At 31.6% G+C, this 23,834-nt stretch overlaps 2 protein-coding genes across 9 annotated transcripts; both read left to right on the top strand.

Annotated features, from left to right (window-relative positions):
* Positions 1–380: 380 nt before the first annotated feature.
* LOC114370206 lies at positions 381–3,335 on the top strand. Of its 4 annotated transcripts, none has more exons than XM_028327495.1 (4): positions 381–499; positions 589–666; positions 919–1,005; positions 3,104–3,335. In XM_028327495.1, the coding sequence occupies exons 1-4, from the start codon at positions 497–499 to the stop codon at positions 3,173–3,175; spliced, it is 240 nt and encodes a 79-aa protein (XP_028183296.1). In that variant the 5' UTR covers positions 381–496; the 3' UTR covers positions 3,176–3,335. The 4 variants fall into 4 exon arrangements, with proteins under 4 accessions (XP_028183296.1, XP_028183295.1, XP_028183298.1 ...); XM_028327494.1 differs by having other exon boundaries at positions 919–1,014; XM_028327497.1 differs by lacking the exon at positions 3,104–3,335 and adding an exon at positions 1,669–1,796.
* A 3,538-nt stretch (positions 3,336–6,873) lies between these two features.
* On the top strand, positions 6,874–12,694 carry LOC114370219 (protein CNGC15a-like). 5 transcript variants are annotated; one of them, XM_028327512.1, is made up of 7 exons: positions 6,874–7,023; positions 7,502–8,042; positions 8,832–9,044; positions 9,593–9,885; positions 10,243–10,354; positions 10,827–11,063; positions 11,695–12,694. In XM_028327512.1, exons 2-7 carry the CDS (start codon positions 7,533–7,535, stop codon positions 12,391–12,393), a joined length of 2,064 nt encoding a protein of 687 aa, XP_028183313.1. In that variant the 5' UTR covers positions 6,874–7,023; positions 7,502–7,532; the 3' UTR covers positions 12,394–12,694. The 5 variants fall into 5 exon arrangements, with proteins under 5 accessions (XP_028183313.1, XP_028183314.1, XP_028183311.1 ...); XM_028327513.1 differs by lacking the exon at positions 6,874–7,023 and adding an exon at positions 7,226–7,280 and having other exon boundaries at positions 8,970–9,044; XM_028327510.1 differs by lacking the exon at positions 6,874–7,023 and adding an exon at positions 7,226–7,280.
* The last annotated feature ends 11,140 nt before the right edge of the window (positions 12,695–23,834 follow it).

The following is a 23,834-nucleotide window of genomic DNA, read 5'->3' as shown; positions in this document are numbered from 1 at the left end:
ATGATAAAATAAGATATGCATTGATAATATAAAATGTTTTTTATACATTAAGTCAATCAGAAATTATGGTCAAATTTTTTTTAAGGTAATTTTTATTAAAAATAATATTTTTTTATTAAATGAAATATAAAATATTTTTACAATTAAAGTGAATGAATTTTTTTTTTTCAGAAGTACGTGTAAATTAAACTCATTGATTAGGGTGTTTTTTTTTTCCAGGAAACAAAATGGGAAGTGCAAGAAGTAAATCGGGAAGTGTGGGAAGTAATTGCCCGTTGATTATTATGCTGGGTTCAAAGTATTTCTTGGTTTACCTTGCAGCCCATGGGCTAAAAAAATGAATGGGCCCAACACTAAATTCCAACATATATGTAATTTCGGCGTGGAAAGGAAATTACCAAATTGCCTCGCTTTCCCCAACGAACCTCGTTGTTGTGAATCGCGCTGCTGAATCAATCGTTCTCGGTTTTCGCGTACTCTACTCGTTCATCCCGACATGGTAACTAGAATTCTTTTTCTGCGATTAATTCTTCGTTTTCGTATAATTTTTCAAACAAAATTGAATTGAATGATGTGATGTTATAATAGGTTTGCTTGGCTTGTTTGCTGCCCCTCTTTCTCGTCCCAATCGTCAACATCCTCCCTCTTCTCTTCCATTTTATCATGGTAAGTGCAATTCCCCTTTTTATTATCTTTATTTTACCCAAACTAATAATAACAAGTGAAATTTATGGTACGGAATAAATCGTACTGAGAGGAATACCCAATTACCCTCTTTATGTGCGCTTATGGTCTCTAACAAAGATTAAAGATTAATCACTGCTTCGTATTAATACCATGGACACCAAAAAGAAAAAGTGAAATTTATAGTTATAGGATATGTTTGGGTGATTGTTGATCTATGATTCTGTTTTTCAGGGGAAAATCTATCGGGTTTTTGGTTGGGAGTACAGGAAACCGGAGAGGGCTCCTCCTGCATGTCCATTCAAGCCTCCAGCCAACAGGGTTAGTGAAGTAAGCCAATGACTAATTTTAATTGTTTACGAAAAAGTTTAATTTTTATGTGCTACTATCAATCATAAATTAGAAATCATGATATATATATGACTTTTAAAGTAGTTATTGTGGAAGTTAACAAACTTTGCTCGAGCGGATTAGAATGGCAGAGGCTTTGTTAGTGCTCAATTTGCTTTTACTTTTAGTATGTTGGAAATAACCAATGTGATGTTGGGGTGTGAATTCCTTGTTGGCGGTGCGCGATGAGTGAGAGTGTAAGACCACACCAGTGTTATCAATGGCGGATGGCAGAACATGGCAAAAGGCCAAAATTCCGCCTTATAAACATGCCACTGTGCCTTATGGTGCCGCCATGGCAGGCCTCCCTTCACAAATTACCTATGGCAGTTGGCAAAAAATCCGCCACACCATTCCGCCATGGTGGCTATTTTTTTAACAACATGGACCGAACTTTACAACTTTACAGGATCGAGGAATGTGAGTCCAGTGTCAGCTATGGCCTAGGTGAGACATGGAGCTTCCATTTGAAGTGGAGGATGTCCCCACTAATGACCTTGCTTTCAGGAGTCACATCAGCCATACCATGATTATTTACAGTATGTGGTTGTAGCACTTCCTTGTGCAATGGCTGACAACTGTGTTGCTTTGTAGATCTTTCTGAATATTGTGGGCGAATTGTGGATGTCAAGATATGCATAAACCTTGTGAGGACATGGAGGAGAAGGTGCAGAGATTGGAGATGTTATTAGAGTAACTAGAAGCACGTAACTAATCCATTAGATCAACTAATGTCTTCCTAAATGATTTGGAATAGTCATTTTAATGCACTTCAAGTTCAAGATGCTTTTGTTAGTTTAGATTTTATGTCTATAGAAAAATTTTAAATCAAGTAGGATGATCCATGCTAGAAATATGAATTACGGAGCACTGTTTGAGTGTAAGGGTATGTTTATCGAACAGAACATATTAATCCTTTTATTAGCTCTTTGTAGAAGTCTTCATTGGAGACATCGAGACATAATATTGTGGAATAGCTTTTGAGAAACAATCTTTTGTATTCTTCAATTGCATATATGATCATTTTGCTCCAATTTCCACAATAGGAGTTTTCTATTGCATTATAAGAAAATGCTGAGATCTGGTTCCAAATATTTTGATCCCACTAGCATTTAAATTTAATTTTTTCAAAAAAAAATAAAATATTCTTTTTCTTGGTGGTTTGTTCTAAAAACTGTCACCAGCAATGTGATTTAGAACTTGAATTCTGTAAAATTTGCAAGTTGATAGGCTATCATTCTGAGCCAATTCCAAGTGTAAATTGATCTCATATTGAAAGAAGATCAACATTGTGTCTAAAGAGTTAGAAAAGAGGAAAACCTAATCCTAACAAATGATGTGGAATTCCTGGAGTATCTCTGTATCTGTAGCCTATAGGATTTTGTGGCCAGGCCTCCTGTTGTGAGGATATTTTTATGAGTTAGAATGAAAAAAAAAAAAGAGTTTGTTGTATTATGTTAAACTTTTGATTTTGCAGTTTATTATGACTGATTCTACTTAATTTATTTTGACGGATAATGAAGTTTAATTGGTGAAATTGATGAGAATTTGAGTTAGAAATGAAGCCTATTCTGCTACCTTTTTATCCTATGTTACTTGATAGATTATTGCTGGGGATTGGTCATTTACAAAGACAGTATTATATCAGGAACAATTTTAGCGTTGTTCACTTGTCTGTATTTGGTTTAGCTGACAAGACCTAGTGTTACCGATGATCATATGCATCTCCCAATTGAGAAACAATCTGTTTGCCTGTCAATTATTTGTTTTTCTTAAAGATGAATTTTGATTTATCCTTTAGACAACCACTACCAGGTAGTGACCCTTCAGTATTCCTTCTTGATTGTTGGTGTTCCACGTGAGATGATGATGGATTCTGTATTTAGTTAGTGTTTGCACCATGCATGCGGCGTATAATTCTTGTGTTGACGTATGTGAATGCTTACAATTTTGTGTTGACGATTTCGTGGATGAAGCTTCCATGAATTCAAATGTGAACTGAAATTACAAAATGGCAATGTTATTGCAGGCTGAGGCAGATGTTGAACCAGTTCCAGCAGATCCTGTTAAGCCTGGAAATGTAGATGTCAAGCAAGATTAATCTGGCGTACCTATTGTATAAGGTTTGAGTTTGACAGGAGTAAAATGTATGATAACATCTGATGGTTTATGTATGTTTGTAACTTATATTAAATATCTTGTTTTGTCATGACCATTGTTTCAAAAAATAAAAAATAAAAAAGATGTTTGGTTGGTTTAAATTTGAAGTTGCTTTTATTTTTATAAGTACACTTCACTAAAAGTAAAAGAAAAATATAATTTATGGATAAAGTTAAGAATCTTGTATAAGTTTTATTTTCAATTTACTTTTTATATAAAAAAGTTTAAACAAATTATTGTATTATAAACTTAATTGTCAATTAAATGTAATTTTACGGAATTGAAATAATTTAAATTTAAGTTTAAGAAAACTCAAATACACTTCCTTTTTTCTTGGACTTTAATAGACTATTTTTTCATTGTTATGGTCAATTTGATATGGGGAAAATCTAAGGAGGGACATTTATATATAAAAAAAATGCTAATAAATTGCATTTAAAAGTAATTTATGAATTTTTGTTAGTTGAATTATTTTGTATATTTCTACAGTTTTATTAATTTTTAAATTTTTTATAATTTAATAGTTTTTTTAATGAGAAGTTAATACTTCCAAAAAAAATATACTAACTTTTCTCTTATTAAAATATAAAATTATTAACAAGTCGCTGACTTGGGTAAAATTGAAGTTAGATTTTTTAAATAAATTTTTGAATTTGAGTATTTCAAATAAATAAATGAAAAAATATCGATGAGAAAAATGTTACTAAAGGTGGTCAACCACCAATAGCATAGTTACCTTAAAAAGAATTATAAAATTAAAATCATAAATCAAAACATTATTGCATAATTGTGTTGAATTTTTTAATTCTTACTATATTTAAATCAACTCCATGTTCAACGAAGATTAGAGGAGTGCTGGCAATGTATTCCTTCTAACCTCCTTTATTATTAATTAAAATTTATTAAAAATTATAAAATTATGTGTTAGGAGAAATCTGTTAGAGAGTATGTTATTTATATTTTTCCGAAAACTATTTGTTGCAGTTACTTTTCTATGTATTCACACATTTTTAATAATTGGATGAAGATGCGATAGTTGATATTGGAAGCGTATTTTAAGTTCAATCTACCAACACAAAATATGAGTTGTCCGATCTTCGTATACAATTTCGAGTTACTAATGAGTACGATAAACATTGTGTGCAGAGAATCCGGATCTGTGTTCAACCCAACCAATACCACACTAATAAGTAATAAATTAAAATATGCCATTAAACTCGATTCCTGTACTAGCTAATAGTTATGAAGGAATTGGATTATGATGTTAAAATTATGAGCTTCACATATAAATGATTTATATAATGGAGCATCAGGAGCATTAAGTGTATATTTAGTACTAATGAAAATATTGTATTAATTATAGTTAATGTTATCCTTTTGAGTAAATTCGTTTGATCTTGTAACCATCTAAGTTACCATGGGAGTAACATTAGGTCTTAAAGACAGATTTGCAACGACTCTCATTTTGTTCCATAAATTTTAACTCTTTTTTCATGACATCAAAGTATTTTATCAACATTTTCACTATTCATTTCCTTAAAAAAAAAAAAAAAATATAAATATATATATATATATATATATATATATATATATATATATATCACTATTCATGGCTTGTGAAACTTAACTGGGCCATTCTCGATTCTTAAGTCAACTTTAAACTTTTGTAGATACACGACATAATTATATTTACTTAATATGAAAGTTATTTTCTCATTACAAAACAGTTTTTATTTTATGTTTCATTGCATTTTTATAATCATATTTTCTTTATTAAATTTAAACATATACTGTACAATTTAACATATAACATACCAGTGATATGGTAATAACAGTAATATATAAAAGTAACATAATGTTTTGTGCATTTATTTTAAATAGCTGCAACTGCTATTCCATCACATTGCCGTATGAATGTTTGGTTTGGGTGGTTGAAATATATGATTGTTATTGATTCAAACCAGCTTTGCCTTTAATGCTATCACCTTTGCAATTGCAATATGCACCAAGTCCATTAATCTCTATATTCACCCTTGATGATTTCGTCTCACCACCGGGGGGCCCTCGCCCAAGTCACGGTTATTCTGCCTCACCCTACAACTCAGCTGCTTAAGTAGTTAATGATCGAGTTGAAAGTCAAGCTAATGTTATGATCAATTTCACAAAATTTGGGATTGAAATCAAGTCAATTTAATAACGGGGCTCATTAACCAGTTATTATTCCTTTTAAAGCGTAACTTCTGTATAAGTTTTCAAGAATTTTGCCTCCATTAGCAGTTTTTACAATAATAAATGGCAAAATACGGTTTGGAAAAACATATTAAATGTGTATTTATGGTACTAGTATACTTATCATAATTAAAAAATAGAAACGTCCAGTCAATGAAAGACGAGGAACGTGATTGACAAGTGTATGGAAATTAGTGGTAGAAGCCATAAAATATGTTATAAATAACGATAATAAGAATAATAATCACACTAAAATTAATTTCATTGAAAGAAAAAAAAAAGGAACATTGTGCTACCAAACATACTTTAACACCCATTTTCTAATATACTATTGGTTGAGATTAACATGAGTCTCATTAGCTTGAATATGAGACCCTATTAAGAAAAAAAATGAAACTCACATTTAGTGAGATTCATGTGAATTTCACTCGATGAAAAAAATTGTATGAAAATAAAGTATTAGAGATTGTGTTGATGTTATTTCTCTATAATCCATAGTTGCATAATTCTACACACGTTCCCAATATTAATGCATAGCTGTCCCCAGAGAACGCATGCAGTTGAGAGGAAGGTGCATGACTAGGCTTTCAGCTTGACATGATCAATGATCAGTCTCTGCGGTGATGTTGGATAAGGTTCTCAACGTCATCAAAATTTGAGACATAAAAAGAAGAAAGAAAGAAAAAATGCTTGCAATGCAATTGTAAACTTTGATGCCCCTATGGCCTATTCTTTTGAGTGGAGGATTCTATTCCACACATGGCATGAATAAAAACCATTAAACGAATCCTTGTGTCATTTCAAAAAGCTTTCAAATGCTCCATTAACAAATAAGACATTATGTGAATTTTGTATAGTACGTAATCTTTCAATTACTAATTTTGTTCGACTTCTGATAAGTTAAGAGGGTTTAACTCAATTGTGAGTAGAATATAAACTTTTTATATTGTCTTCAATTCTTACGAATAAAAAAAAAAAAAACCTTCTGATACGGTTACTGTCCAAGTCATGTAACTGAAGTGGGGGGAACAATTAAGCAAAGTGGTTTCACAATAGAATGAGACTGTTCCATGACCCATGTTTCGGTTTTGTTCACTGATTAAGACAAATCAGGAGTTTGGTATTAAAATTCATGGTGTAGAAGTCAAATACTGAATTCAAGCTAGCTTTTAAACGGAATTGACAGCATGGATTTTCTGGTTAAATTTCTCTTAACTCTATTTCTTTTCTTGTCTTCTCTCCCCCTTTTCTAGCTTGTGGTATTTCTCTTTCTACTTCTATTATTTATACATATAATTGAACTTGAATGTGATGTTTTTCATTGATACGTTTCCCCTAACTGAACCATAAAATTTTTGCATGGTTATTAAAACAGATGAAGTAGATGAAGGCAGTTTTTGTGGCTCTACATACATGGACCTCACATATATGTTTCATTTCACATTCTTTCTTCGTTAGTTTCATCTTTTTATGTCAGAAAAAGTGATGTCAAGTTGAGCATTAAGTTCAAGGAGCGACGACTTTGAATCCTCCACAAGCCTTTAGAAGTCAAATTCACAGGTTTTACCTGTACTTTCATGAAAAAAACTAGCAAAAAGATTACTGTACAACATAGTACTACTTTTCTGTCACATGATTTCTGGGAAAGATTGCACTGAAAACTAGTTTCAATATTTTGTGGTTGAGCACGTAATTATCAAATCTTTTTCTGTGGTTAATAGCCTGCATATATATATGGTCTCTTCTGTCTACTTGAAGAGTGAAGCTAAAAAGTTGAACTAGCAAACTATGGTTTCTGATAGATCAAAATCTGTGAGGTTTGCCAGTTTTTCCCTTTAACATTGAGTTGCAAACTTGTACGTAATTAGAAATTAGTGTAACATATGCCAGTGACTATATTAATTTATTAATGTTATAGGACATGTGTCAATTGATGTGATTACAATTTTGTATGACTTGGTTATTTTCATCACTTCTTTTATTTATTTTTTTCATTTGGTTTTGGTGCTGAAACTCAATTGTGTATATGTGCATCCAGATTTCAAGATGAACTTGAGACAAATAAGTTAATGGACAACAACAAAGAAAGTCACTTGTCAATGGTGTCCTTTAATGAAGTGAGTAATGATAAACAAAAGGGTGGGAAGGATGCAATAGGCAACAAGTCCTCTGAGGATGGAAGAGAACTTTCAAGGGTCTTCTCTGAGGATTATGATGCAGCAGAGATTTTGGTATTGGATCCTAGGGGACATAGAGTAAACACATGGAACAAAATTTTCTTAGCGGCGTGTTTGCTTTCGTTATTCGTGGATCCTCTATTCTTTTACTTACCAGTGGCTAAGAAAGACAAGTGCATTGATATGTCAGTTGGTCTTGAAGTGTTCCTCACCATAATCCGATCATTGATTGATGCATTTTACATTATTCAGATTTATTTTCGGTTTCAAACCGCTTATATTGCTCCTTCCTCTCGTGTTTCTGGTAGAGGAGAGCTTATCATAGACTCTTCAAAAATTGCATCGAAGTACATGCGAAGAGACTTCTGGCTTGATCTAATGGCTGCTCAACCACTTCCACAGGTATGTTCCTGACATTAAATGTGCATTCATTTCTTCTCTGATCCCAAATTTTCTGAAAATTTGTTTGTGAAGAAGAAAAGGAGATGAGTTGATTCTTATAAAATTGATGACAACTCCAAAACTTACCTTATTTATGCTTCAGCATCATCCAATAGGACTGCTTAACTATTGAACACTATTAGCACATCTTAGTATTCTAAATGGGCTTAGTCAACTCTAAGTGTATATTAATACTGATCACAATAAAAGTATTACCTCGTGCATTATTGCTATCCCTATATATTGATAATTTTTCTAAATCTTATACCGAGAAATCAGGGTCAACTTAACAGTTGATTTGCAATTTTATACTTGTGAATCTAGATAGTCTGAGACTAAGAAGACTTCTTAATGCAGTGATTGTTTTTCCTTTCATTTTTATTGTTAATTTACACCAGCCTTATGATCACATTCTGCCAAATAGGTGAAACTTGAAAGAAAATGATAAAGACTACAAAGTATTTGTTTTGTTAAATGATGTGTAAACATAAATTGTAAGCTTTTTAAGGATATATCTTTTCATAAAACACTTTCACTTCCCTCCGCTCCACTTGTGCTATGATAAAACGAAAATATAGTAATATACTAAAAGTCTCTACTTGGTCGTGCCATTGGCTGTATTTCTCAGGTTCATTTTGCTGAACTAAATTGATGTTACAGCTCTAAATGCTATTGTGTCTCAGTTGTGTACGTCCTGTTTTGTTTCTTCTGTGGCAGGATAACATTTTTTGTAATTCATATACTTGTTAGGTATTGATTTGGGCAGTAATTCCAAATCTAAAAGGGTCTCAAATGATTGCTTCAAGGCATATTTTACGCCTTGCTTCCATTTTCCAGTACCTCTTGAGATTGTATCTTATTTATCCTCTATCATCTGAAATCGTCAAGGCAAATGGGGTAATGATGGAAAAGGCATGGGCTGGGGCAGCATATAATCTGATGCTCTATATGCTAGCTAGTCATGTAAGTCACTTTTCCAAGTAACTTTTTGCATAAGAACTTATGATGGACTTTGTACTATAGCTTTCAAATTTGGAATATTATATATGAAGAGGCTAAAATATAATTTAGGTTACACATTTGAATTTTTTGTTTTAGGTCCCTTAAATTTAAAAAGTTTCATTGGAGTCTCTTAAAGTGTCTTTTAGTCCCTTAGAGTGTATCTGTAATACTAAAATGGTCATTCCACCAATTTTTTGCATTAACATGTTAACTTAGACTGACGTGGTAAACACTTATATGATGTGACATCTCTTACCGTTTGTCAATTGTCACTAAATTGATCAAATTAGTATGATAAACTAATGGAATGATCACTTTAAAGGATCAAAATGAAACTTTTAAAATTTAGGTAACCGAATGAAAATCAAATATTAAGATGAGCAACCAAAATTACATTTTAGCCTAAATGAAGATCTCTTTTTCCTTTCTTTTTTGTGATTTTCATTTATTTTTTATCTTGTTTTGTTGCTTCTGATTTAATTATTAACTGTCCCTCTATTTTAAAAAAGGTTTTAGGATCCTCTTGGTACCTGTTATCAATTGAACGCCAGAATGAATGTTGGAAGAAAGTTTGTACACTGCAGTACCCACACTGCCAGTATCGTTATCTTGATTGTCAAAGCATGGGTGACCCGGATAGGATTGCTTGGTTAAGATCAAGTAATCTCTCAAGTCTATGTGATCAAAGCAGTGATTTCTTTCAATTTGGCATCTTTGCTGATGCTCTCAATTTGGAAGTTACGGCCTCTAAATTCTTCAACAAATACTGTTACTGTCTCTGGTGGGGACTAAGGAATCTTAGGTAACTTCATTTTTTGATGTAAAAATGGAATAATTTATCAAATAACAACTTAGTTGCATGGAAATAAACATAATTCAGAGCATAATCATCACTTCGTTGAAGATCAGAAATACTATTATTCATTGATTATTATAAGATTCCAATCAGCCATATGTTAGTGAATGATAAGATGATTTATAAGAAAGTAAAACTCAAAATTTCTCTTTCTTTTGTTTACTATAACCTAGACCTTCGTGGGCCTAAAGAAAAATAGTATATTCTTTGCATCTTAACAGCCATTCTTTCTTAATCCTAAACTTATTTTCAGTCCAAACTAGAGTTTGTGATATTCTAACCAATAATATGCCAAATTTGCAGCTCTGTGGGACAGAATCTCTTAACTGGCACACGTGTTGCAGAGATCAATTTTGCTGTGATCATTGCAGTTCTTGGATTGGTGCTTTTTGCATTGCTTATAGGCAATATGCAAGTAAGTCTAGCTGTTGCTAGTCTTCTAATGTGCTGCAAGTCACAGGACTTGATAATAATTTGCAAAAATAAACTCACTGTCTGTTATTATGATAGTATTCCTTAACATCAGGATTATTTATAGCTTTTTCCTTTCGGCTTACAAGGATTATTTAGAGTTTAATATAAAATTTCTGAACCTTATAAAAACAGGCTTGTTATACTTTATAGTGAATTGATCATCCATATAAGAACTATTAGGTTTAGAATGATCTTTAATTTAAATTTTTCATTGATGATTGACTCTTTTTGTTGGCAAAAGTTTATTGAGGTACTAACTAGGACCTTGATCCAAGCTTGCTAGCCCCACTTTTAGTAGGGGATAAAGCATGCACCATGAATATGTGTGATAACTAAATAAGATCATAACTCTGATCCTCATATCTTGCATTTTTATCCTTTTCATATAACTGAAATTCTTATCTAATTAACAGACCTACCTGCAATCCACCACTACACGGCTAGAAGAATGGAGAATAAGAAGGACAGATACAGAAAGATGGATGCATCACAGGCAGCTCCCCCGTTACCTAAAGCAAAACGTGCGACGTCATGAACAATTCAGATGGGTTGCTACTAGGGGAGTTGATGAGGAAACTATTCTCAGAGACCTTCCCATAGATCTAAGACGTGACATCAAACGCCACCTTTGCCTCAATCTAGTCCGACAAGTAAACCTTTGTTTTCTTTTCTACACGTACTTTCATTGACACAGTTTTGTGAAGGAGAAAACTTGGATGTAATTTCTTAGATGTTGTTAGTATTGTTCCCCAATCAGAATTGGAATTTCATCTTGATAACCTATGTTGATCTTTAATACAAACATTTATTATGCAGATTAATGAGGTAAAATTCTAATTCTGATTGGAGAACAACACACTAAGGAACTGCATCTAATTTCCTCCTTCTGTGAATTGTGAAAATTTCAAATAAGCTTCTCATGTTAGAGATGTAATTTAAAAGCCTCAGCCTTAGCTTTTGGAATGGGTGGTTCATGACATAGTATCTAAGCTTATATGGCTTAGTGATATAGATTTTGATCCTTGCCCCCCTATTCATCTAATAAAAAGTTGAATTTCAGCACAAGGTTGTTGTTGGTGGGACATTATCCATGCTACAAGTCCAAAGGGCACCTGCATGAAGCGGCCCGATGGATATGTACTATAAAGAGTATTCATGTATCTTCATCTAACAGCTTAAGTTTTAGCAATTTTTGGTTCATGACAACAAGAGTTTTACCTTGTTAACATGTTTCTTGGGAAACAAGCAACTAAGAAGGAACTACTTATTGGCCCATGGCAGGTACCACTATTTGATCAAATGGATGAAAGGATGCTAGATGCAATATGTGAAAGGCTGAAACCTTCTCTTTTCACTCCAGGCGCTTGTGTGGTTCGCGAGGGTGACCTGGTGAACGAGATGCTTTTCATTGTTCGAGGACGCCTAGATTCTTGCACCACCAACGGTGGCAGAACAGGTTTCTTCAACACCTGCAGACTTGGCTCTGGTGACTTCTGTGGTGAAGAGCTCCTGCCATGGGCCTTGGACCCTCGTCCAACGGTAGTCCTTCCTTCATCAACTCGCACGGTGAAAGCCATCACCGAAGTGGAAGCCTTTGCACTCATTGCAGGGGACTTGAAGTTTGTGGCAGCACAATTCAGAAGGCTGCACAGCAAACAACTGAGGCACACTTTTAGGTTCCACTCCCACCAGTGGAGGACTTGGGCTGCGTGCTTCATACAAGCAGCATGGTTCAGGTATAAAAGAATAAAGGAGACAAGTGAACTCAAGAGAAAGGAGAATCTGATGATGGCCTTTGTTCCTGGAACAACTGGCTCTGAACATTTCTCTGCACCTCTTCAGGCCCCAAAGGGCACAATGTATGCTGCAAAACTAGCTTCCAGCCCAAGGAAAGGTAGGAGCCTAAGATATGGGCCTGAACTTGACATTCTTGGTTCATTGAGGAAGCCCCTTGAACCAGACTTTACTGATGATGAGTGATGAAAGCATTGAAAAAGTTGTTCATTTGGAGAGGGGATGCAAATCAGTGTGTACGATAATAAGACTGTTAAATGAGTATGTGGTTCTTGTTAATTGTAGTAAACTTTGTAACTGTGAAGGAGTCCTCATCTTTTAGACTAGGACAAAGGATGGAAATAAAGTAGATCTGAGGCAAAAATTTTGTATGAATAAACAATTTGACTGTTGCCACAATGTCCTTAACACAAGTGGCATCAGGTTCCTTTGTACATATTCCAGACTCTAATTCTAGTCTACTTTCTATGTAGTTTAGTTTGAACTACTCTTTGTCTTCTCACACAAGTAATAGGCTTCTTTTGTTAAATAAATAAATATGCTTATGAATATTTGGTCTGTGTGTGACAAGTCTTATTTATGAGAGACATGACAATGGTTCGAACTCAGAATATTTACAATCTGGTGAGTTAGTTTTCACATCAAGTTTTTTTTTCAGTGCATTTGACCACAAGAGCTTGCTAAAAAAAACAAATATATAACCTAAAATAACCACTCCTTGCTAAATAGGTTACATGAAGTTGTAAATTTTATTCCGATATACTAAAAATTGCAATTTTATGGAATAGAAGACTCTTGATGGAGATAAAATAAATTACTTGTTATGGGTAGAAAAGAAGTCATACTGTTGCACTGCTATGGTCTATACTAATTTATGTTTGGTGAAATAATTTGGACTGCATTAGCTGCTAATGATTGAACACAATATTGTTTTGGTCACCAATACATGATATTAAGGCATTTATATCTTACACTCCCACTATTGCATCGGACACCTTCCATTGCATTCTCTGGAAAGTCCATTCCGGAATGCAATGGAAGGTGCAGATGCAATAATGGGGTGCAGGATACAATAGCCTGATATCATGCAAAGAAATTTGAGCACAGCGGCATCTAATTGTGTAATGGGGCTGGCCCAAGATTATACTAGTTACCCAACTCAGTGGCAGATTTTACTTCCTGCACCACATTTTTGCTTCTTGTAGCCCCAAAACAGACTTGAATGGACACAAATACTCCTGCACCACCACCGACCCCCTCCACCAGCCCCTTCCCCACCGACACAGCCGCCATCAACACCTTCTCTAACGACTGCAATGGCGACATGTGTTGGGACTCTAAAAGGTTTTTTCAGAAGTATAAAAAAATTAGTATCTTCTGAAAAGACCTTTCCAAAAGTATGCAAATGTACTTCTAGAAAGGCCTTTCTAGAAAGGCCTTTTTGAAAGACATTTTTTTTTTCACTTCAGAAAGACATTTCCAGAAGAATATTTGCATAATTCCATAAAGGCCTTTCCAGAAGGATAAAAAATTAGTGACTTCCGAACAAGCTTTTCTAGAATAGGGTCACATTCTACATTTCTCTTTCGTCTTCGACTCCATCTATGCCTTCTTCCCTGCCTTAGAGTTGCTGATGGTGGTGTTGGGGGTTGGTGGTTGGGTGGAGGTGGGGCACGGTGGTGTTGAGTGGTTGACTGCAGGGGTAGTTTTGGGTGGTCTTGGAGGTGCAGAAAGTAAAAGTCCTCAGTGGCAGGATCCAATGTTTTGCCGAAAAGCCCAACCAAATTGGTAATTTCCTTTCATCAAAAACTTTTTGGGCCTTGAGTAAACACCATCTCCAAACGGTTTGTTTGTGAATTTTCTACCAGGTTTGTATGTCGGCACGGTTCATGATGATACTTTAGTTGTTGAATAACATACAACACTATCAATTTAAAGTAGGCATGCCAATGAAACCCCCTGCGTATCCGTCCAAATCCGTCCTGATTTTGATGGGAAATACCTAAGTTGATCGGGTAAGAATTCGGGTTCGAAAATTATCCAACTTTTTTAATTGGGTCGAGGTCGAAGATGTCACTACCCGTCTCATACCTATTCTCGTACCACCCCAATGATGAAATTATTAAAATTTTATTAATTACTTGTTAATTTTTTTATAATTTTTACATAATTTAATATTCTTTTCTTGATGATTTTTGTAAACAAATACGTTGCAAATACAAGTAGTTAAAAATAAATGTGTAACAATCAATTGTTTTAAAATTAGATTTTTAATATAATTTTTTTACAAAAAAATAAATTTACAAATCTAGATCGGAGACGGGGATACCCATATCCGACAAGTACGGGGATGGAGTAACCAATTTTAACTCATCGGATATCGAGGGAGTCGGGATCGGGAACTGGGGAAACAATACCCGTCTCTGCCCGTTGCCATGTCTAATTTAAAGTGTGCACATGTAACCAAATAAATAAATTTCTTTAAATTAAAATAAACTGAATGTGCCTATTGCTTCATTCATTCTACATTTATATTTGATTTCCTCTATATCCTAAGAGGGAAATGGACGCTCTGTCTCACGTTAAATTATAACATGACAAGGTTATATTTAAATTTTGTCTCTCTAGAGAAATTAAATAAATAAGAAAAATTAGTGTTTATTCAAAAAATAAATGAAAACTTTTAATATAACTTATTATATGCATAACTTATCATCATATATACATGAGAGGATGTTGGAGCATTCCTGAGATATTTCTTGATAATTCTTATTATTATCACCTTCTTTATTCGTGCTTGGGCATATTTTAGGTGGCAGAGGGGTAGTACATGGGTAAAAAGCCCAATGTTTGGCCATATTCAACTGCATGTGACTTGGTCTTACAAATGTCACATATGATGAAAATTTCAGAAAGAGTTAAGGGGGTCCCAAAGAATATTTGAGACAAGAAGTTCGACAAGCCACAAACACTGAAATCACCATTTCATGGAAATCAGCATATTTATTGACCGACATTACTTAACGTTTAATGGACGACACAGAATATTCCATTCTCATTTACCAAATCAAAAACTATTGGTTCAGTTTCTTTTGAAGAAATTATCTGGTCAGTTCTCATCAACATCTCCAGAGAATTTAAAAATATAATAATTATAATTTCTTTGAAAATAAAGTAATTCTCAAACATGTCATAAAACACATATTTTCAATGGGAAAAAAAAGTCCTTTTCATCTTTATGTCCCATTTAACGTCAACAAGTCCACTTGGCATGCTGTTTTTCTGCTCACCACTCTTTTTTTTTTATTACACTTTTCAACTACTTTACTAATGTCGTTGCTATAACTAGGAAGTTTTTATTTTGTCAATGAAGGCTTAAAATTATCGATTAAAGAAAAAAACAATAAGTATTAAATTAAATATAATCAATAGTAGCATATCAATAATCTAAATGTTTTAATTAATATTTTTATTTCTTTTAACAAGTGGCCCAAGAGAGGGGAAATTCAATTTTTATTACAACTTTAAATAATAACTCAATTGAAGCATATACCTAATTCCGAGTTCCTATGAGTGCTTATCATGCAAATTTGTGCATATCAAAGTGGCCACAGCCGTAAGTTTTGAATAAATAGATTAAAGGTAATGATTAGAGAGTGCATGTTAGAGACAAGTACATTCTAGCTAACTTCCTAGCATCATATACCCTTGGAATTTTGTCTTGCAAGCCAAGCCAAATTAAACAAACAAAAGAAAGAAAGAAAATTCTAAACAACCAAAAAACTCGAAGTTTAAGCTTTCTTCTCGGCAATCGATGCAGCAAACTTATTGATTCACTATTATGTCTAGCATGGTCGAGCCATGCTTTGATATCATAATGCTTGCATGCTTGCCTTAATTAATGACTATATCCATTCAACATTTTAATTTTAAAATAAAACTCATGCATCTCGATCAATACTAATACATTATGGTATATAGTGCTATCTATGATTGATACCATCGATTCTATTGGCAAGTGTACTACTCTCTATATATTATATTAAGCTTCCCAATTAGTATAAGCGATTAATTTAAGAATTGAAAATAGAGAAAAATTACTTGCAAGAAACATCAAACGTGTTGATATTAATATAAGAAAGCTAGAGAAAACAAAAATTAATGAAAGTTCCGGAAAACAGGCTGAGAATGTCAGTTCGATGTGTCACGTTGTTTCAGAAATACGTGACAAATAGTTTCCAAGGAAGCCATGTCAGCCTCCTTTCATGTTTAAATGCTAATTACCCATTTGCTTTTTGTCTTTTCTTCCGAAATGATATCTTTTTCTCATGCATATACGTGATCTTCACAACTTTTTTTTTTTGTTTTTCATGTGGCAAGTCAAAATACAAATGATATATGATGTACAATTGTATATATGATACGATACATATCTTATAAAATGATACAGTTATTATTAAAATATATAAGATACAACATGTGAAAAATATATTTTTTTTATGCTTCAAGTGTTATTTATTAGAAAAAAATTTGTTCAAATCAAATAAGATTATTGTAAACGATAAAAGTCTCGCTCGAAAGATACATATCTAAATATGTATAAATTTCATCAAATATAATGATTATATCAATTGTAATTCTGCAAATTCAAACTAAGAACAAACTTATTGGATATTATCAAAAGTAAAATAAAAATTATAAATCTTTATGATTTTAACTCACTTCCTATATATTGTCTAACACAATAAAATACTTTCAGTGTGGGTTTACCTATAAAAATGCACGAATGATTTTAGTTGTCATTAGTTATTAATTTGATTTATTTTGTACTAACAAATGTCTACAACTTCTTATATCAATGCATCCATATATATATATGGATGCATTGAAAAGGTCTAGATATAAAGCTAGTCCAAATCTTTAAGAAAAGATGTTATTTAGTCCTAAACTTCGAATGTCGCATGTCTATTGAAAATTACAAATAAAAGAAGAGAAGGACACAATATAATTGTTCATGGAATATGGAACCGTAGCCTTAAACTTAGTTTTCGTGGGTCATACATAGTCCGATCCAAAAAATGTGAGTGTGCATGGAATATTCTATATGTTCAAATGTTATCTTGAGAAAGCAATCCAAAGCACATGCTGCCCAATTGATTGCATATCATTGTTCCTGGAATTGGAGCACTTAATTTTGTAGACCAGAGGAAATTACCAGTTTCATACTAGGGAAATTGAAAATGCGTGAAAGCAAAAAGATGGAAAGGGTAATCTATGTATCTGTGAATCCTTTTTACAATCACGTTTTCTTCAATAAAATTGTCAATTTGTTGAATAGGGGGGAAAGGCATATGTCCCCACCTAAACTTTCCATAATTTAAAGAAGCTTTTTAATTGTGTTAAGTTCACAAAACAGATTTCTCTCCAAAAATAAAAAGTTCACAAAACAGATACAGTCAAAAAAGTGGTTGTTCCATATCATTCAAAAGAGAGCTATTGATAGCATTAAATTTTACTCTTTTCCAAAGAAGGATAGGATACAAACAAAAGAATTGAGAACACAATTACCCTAAAAGGTATCGCAATGTCTTAAAAAAACAGAGACTTTAGAATACATGCATACATGTCCTTTTACTGTCTTAATCTGCTACTCAAACTTTGATTCTAATGCAAGGCTTTTGGTTGACATCAGAATTAGCTAGTAAAAGTCTATTGCTTTTCGTTATTTAAACACCATGAAATTTAACATGAAGACAAAATAGACCAATGCGGCTGCAAAATTAAACAGGGAATTGAACTCCTTGAAATTAGGCTTTGGCATATCAACCATTCTACCCACCGATCATTCCGCATGAGTCACAGTCACACCAAAGAATATGTGGAATTGAATGGTTAAATGAAATCACGATTTGATTTCTCATATTTTTCATAACAAATTCAGTTTTTATACTTTATCCATTCCATATTTATAAGAAGTTTTAGATTTTGATATATATTTATATAGAGAGAGGAATGTAATTAGTATCTTGAATTTCATAGATAGATAAATAAATAAAACTCTTTTGCTCTACTGCTCTCTCCCATCTCAAATATAACAAGAATAAGAAAAATGTCATGGTGATTAACTAAACAAAATTAGTTAATTACATTTAATTACATTAATTTCAATAAAAAAATATTTTTTTTAATTTCCTCTTCATTAGAATTTGATATCAAAAATAAGAAAGAGTCATTGAAACTAACACTTCAACTAAATCAAGAATATTTTAGAGATAATAGAATTAAATAAAATAAAATAAATTAAAATTTTCTTACATTTTAAACCAAAAAAAATTCTTATATTTGAGATAAGAAGAAAGTACATTTGTCATCTAATTTACTCAAAATTCAAGTTTACCATTTGATTTATTTTGTTCATATAAAGGTTATACTGAAAGAGAGGTTATTCCTAAAATATTTTTCACTAAAACTAGATATGATAAATAAAATAAAGTTCTCAAAAATAAAATCTTAATTAAATGAATGATGTTTAGAAATTATATATCATGGATAAAATTAGTTAAATTTACTTATATATGAGTCAAAAATATAAAACAATTTTATTTCTTATACATGAATCCGACCGTATATATTTTTAAACTGTTATAGGAAGTAAAATTCTTCATTTCAGTGTTTAATACTAGGACTTTTTTTTCCTTCTTATGATCTTATAAAAAAGAATCTATAAAATTATGTGCTGAATTTAATTTTTTATTCACATTCTTTTCTAAATCAATACTAGTAATAGGACGGATTTTAGCATACAAAACCATCTTAGGTTTTGCACAGTGCAAAAAGATTTTTAAGCCATTGGATATAATAGCAAATTGGTTCACGGTAGAGATTGTTCGGATGTAACATACAAACAAACAAAGTATTGAATAAATAAGTGATAGCGCACACGGTTCGATCCTACTGAAAGAAGTTTTCAATTTTTAAGGCTTTTTGCTTTTATTTATTTGATTAAAAAAACAAGCACGTGAATATAACCACACCATCATCAAATTTACGATCACTTAATTGCACTTAAATGTGCTTAATTGCACTTAAATATAATTTATAATCTTTTGGTAATTTTTTAAAACTATTTAGAAAGTTCCAGTAAATTAATTTTAATCAACCTAATGAATTTTTAAAAAATTTCAAATAAATTTTATTTATATATACATCGTTTCAATATAATATATAATATAAAAAAATCTTAAATTTAATTAATTCTTAATTAAAATGTATTTAAGGATATCATTTATTATTCTTAAAGGTGTTTTCGGATACAAGTCACTCACAAACCTAATTTGACTACTAAGTCTATTTTCTTTTGTATTTTGGTACGAGTCACGTGTTTTAATTCTTAATCTGTTGTTGACCGGTTGATTTTCTTTTTTAAAGGATCCATTTATGATTATTATTATTATTATTATAAAATAAGATACTCGTGCATTCCTATGGATTATTCTCGTTTTCACATATGTTAATAAAATTAAATGTATTTTCTAGAAGACATATATAGAGTCAACAAAAATTGTAGAAGCATATATGATATGAAGTTTGGATGATGTCAAAGATGAGTGTGATTCAAGCCAAAAATTCAGAAATGCAAGAAGAACGATGTACTTAGTTAGGATCTTAGAAAGAATTTCTTAATTGATGCTGCACAGGTTTGGCTAAAGAAAATATTTTACAAAAAAATTTTAAGAACAATTATCTTTTCAAAAAATATGATATTTCCTCTCTGGTAATTGATTATTAGAGGATGTAATCGATTATCAATGACTAAATTGATTTCAGAAAATTTGAAAATTTTGAATTTGAATTTAAAAGCCTGTAATCGATTACACAAAGTATGTAATCGATTACCAAAAGTTTGAACTGTTTGTAACAGCTTTTAGAAATTTGAATTTAAATGTTAAAAGCTTGTAATCGATTACATCATTTATGTAATCAATTATCAGTAAGGAATTTTCAAAAATAACTCCCAAAAATCACAATTGTTCAAGAAGTTTTTGAATGACCATCAAAGGCCTATAAATAGATGATTTGGGATACGAAATTCCTTAGAGTTTTTCTGAACAGCATTGTCTTATCCTCTCAAAACCAAATTGTCTTATCATTCTCAAAATATTCCTTGGTCAAAACACCTGCAAATTCAATAAGGAATCTTGATAGATCTTCAATTGTAATATCATTCTCTTAAAGAGAGAAAATTCTTCTTATTATTATTCAAAGAGATCGAGGGTCTATTAAGTTGTATGAATATCTGAACACAAGGGAATGGTGTCCCTGTGTGGTTCAGAGTTTGTAAAAAGTTTTTTACAAGATAGTGAAAATCTCAAGCGGGTTCTTGGGGGACTGAACGTAGACACAGGGGTGGCCGAACCAGTATAAAATATAAGTTTGGATTCTCTTTTCCCTTAAACTTCTTTTATTTATCGCTATTTATCTTTTGCTTTAAAGAAGTTTATTTTTGAATTGTCTTTTGAGTAATTCATATTAAGGGTGTATTGGTAATTCAAAAAGAGAGTTAAATTATAATTGGAAATAATTTTTACATCTTAATTCAACCCTTCTTCTTAAGATAACTAAGGTCACTTGCCCAACAAAAATATTGTATAAATACTAATCAATAAAAAAATTTGTATATAAAATTATTAAACATAGAGTCAAAATATTATTTTATAATCAATTTATTTAGTAATTAGATTTAAATTAAGTTTTAGTATAAAAATTTGAATCACATAATATAAATATTGTTCTACAAAATGTTTATTTTTGAAATTATTTAAAGTTATTTTATATGATTTATAAGTAAAAAAAATACTTTTATAGAATTTCAAATTAAGACAAAATTTGTTTACAAACATCACATGTAATAAACTATCAAAGCCTTCTAAGCTCCACCAAAAGAAAAGAATCCTTATTCCTGCAATTCATCTATACTTATAGGAATTAACATATTCCAAACATTAAAATGATTCAAATAATCAAATCACTAAAATAGTTCTGTAATTTCATTAAAATAATTATAATATTATATCATATTAATAATAATATTTTTATTAAAAAAATTGTTTCTAAATTAGTCTTATGATTTGATCTATTTAACTAAAAAAACCTTTTTAAAGAGCTTGACATTTTTGTTAAACGAGCTGAGTTGAGTCAAATCTTAAACGTGTGGTGCCATAGACTTCAGATGGACCACCCGACCTACATCCATCCCTATCCATAATGATCTTGAATATGATTAATCTCATGAATGATATTTGTGATTTTTAGCATAATCAAAACTATTTTTATTCATGATATTATTAAGTCTTTGATATGCACTTGTGTGAAATACTTGAAGAAAAAAAATTGTGGCACTCAAGTAGAATTTTGCCGGTTGACTTCATGTAATTTTTTTAAAACCCAAACTAAACCAACTTATTCATAAACGAGTTTGTTTGAGTTAGGTCAAGGGGTTTGAAAATTTATATTTATATTAAACTTTAAGATAATTTACACAAAAAAAAGTGAAATAGAAGCAAACAATGATGCATAATGCACAAGTTCAAGGCCACATTCTATTGCATCTATCCCAACGCCTTAAAATCCAACCAACAAAGGAAAATTCTAGCACCTACACCTAGTATATCGTTCAATTAATTTGTAACATCATTTGCAACATGAGCTTTCATCTCATCCTCAAAATCTTTTTTAATCTTACACAAGATATACTTGAAGAATTTTATAGAGATGTAATAACTAATAATAATATTTTTTTTTTAATTTTTAAAAATTATAATAATATTAATAAGAAGGTTAATGAGTTTTAAAATTAAAACATTTGACTCAACCTGTACATGAACAATTTAAACGGATTGGGTTGAATTTCACCCAAATATTAAGGTAGTATTTGGTTTAGTTATACTTAGGTGCATTTGAGATGAAAGTTTCAAAAAGGGATGCGACTCTTATATTTATACATGATACTTTACTTCAAATGTTTCACCTCTTTTCATCTCAATTTATTTTCACACCTCTTTTATTCCTTTAAACCAAACAAATCCTAAAATAATTCAACTTGAAATATTTGGACCAATTTTGGTCAAATCAAGTTCACAAATGACTCGTACTCTAAACACTCCTAAGAATAAGAAATAATATCTTCAAATACATATTAATTAGCGATTAATTAAATTATAAAATTTATTTTAATAATCTAAATTAATTTAAAACAATGTATATATTAAAAAATGATTTAAAAAATTACTAAGTTGATTAAAGTTAATTTACTGAAAATTTCTAAATATTTAAAAAAAATCCAAAATAATATAATCATATTTAAGTGCAATTAAGAAATTTAATAATACACGTATAATAAAAGCATTTCTCTACATAATTTTTTTTAATAAAAGCATTTCTCTATATAGTTATTAATAATTTACTGTAAACATTAAGTGATCATAATGTGGTGCTATTGGTAGTTGTGTTCGAATTCAAGATGGTGTAGTGTGGCTTGTTTTTCTTTTAACCAAAAATAAATAAAAACGAAAAATCATTTACAAAAAAATCAAAAACTTCTTCCAAGATAAATGTAGGATCTAACCCGTATGTGTTATCACTAAAGGAAAAAAACTTCTTATTTAGTACTTTATTTGTATCTTACATCCAAAAAATCTCTACCATTAACTAATTTGTTGCTATATCCAATGGCCTAAAATTCCTCCTGCACCGTGCAAGACATGAGATGGTGTTGGAGGCTAGAATCCGCAGTGATAGTACAATTCATGTTATGAAACCGAAGGGGGGCATTTGGTCTGCATTTCCATGCAAATAAAAGAGATGGTCGTAGTCTGCATTTCCATGCAAAAAACAGGAATAATTATGAATGATGATCATATAGCTGCAGCAATTGATGAGGATAGAGTGGCAGGGACAGGGATAGGGGGTGCCTAGGGGTATCATAGTATTAGGCCACATTGAAAATCATGATCAGGCTAAGGCAGTGTAGTCTTTGTTTAATGCTTATCCTTCCCAATGGAATGGCATATACTGAACAGATAGAGATGGGCTAAGTGGACCTCAAAGTCAATACACTTGATGCCCATATAGCAGCCTTTTGTCTTCTTCTCTTGCCCCTTGCCCTAGCCACGAACCCCCCCTTCTACTACTACTACTAGTACATGCCAAACACTCCTTGCCAAACTACTTTCCCACCCCTTATCTTTGTCTAAATATTTTTCAGAAAACTTTTGGGATTCGTCATAGTCCTTAGGGAACATAATCACCCTCATCATCATATGCTATACACTACTACTACTACTACTTTTCATTTCATCAATAATCAACAATATTATATGATCCACATCCACCCTTTGTTAACTTGATTGATTATCACAATCACGTAATACATGGTGCATATATAACATGAATGTCAAGAAGGATTTCGTTTTTATCTTGTGTTCAAATTCAAATAATTGTAAATTGGAATCTTTATATTGTCAAAATAGATGATATTAATTTATACTGTCCTTATATTTAATTTATAATTAAAAATGTTTCGACTTAAGTTTCAATATAAATCAAACGGATAAAAATAAGATAAATAG

This window comes from Glycine soja, chromosome 10 (assembly GCF_004193775.1).
Source record: "Glycine soja cultivar W05 chromosome 10, ASM419377v2, whole genome shotgun sequence".
Classification (NCBI taxonomy): Eukaryota; Viridiplantae; Streptophyta; class Magnoliopsida; order Fabales; family Fabaceae; genus Glycine; species Glycine soja.
This window is presented reverse-complemented; position numbering and strand designations above follow the sequence as displayed.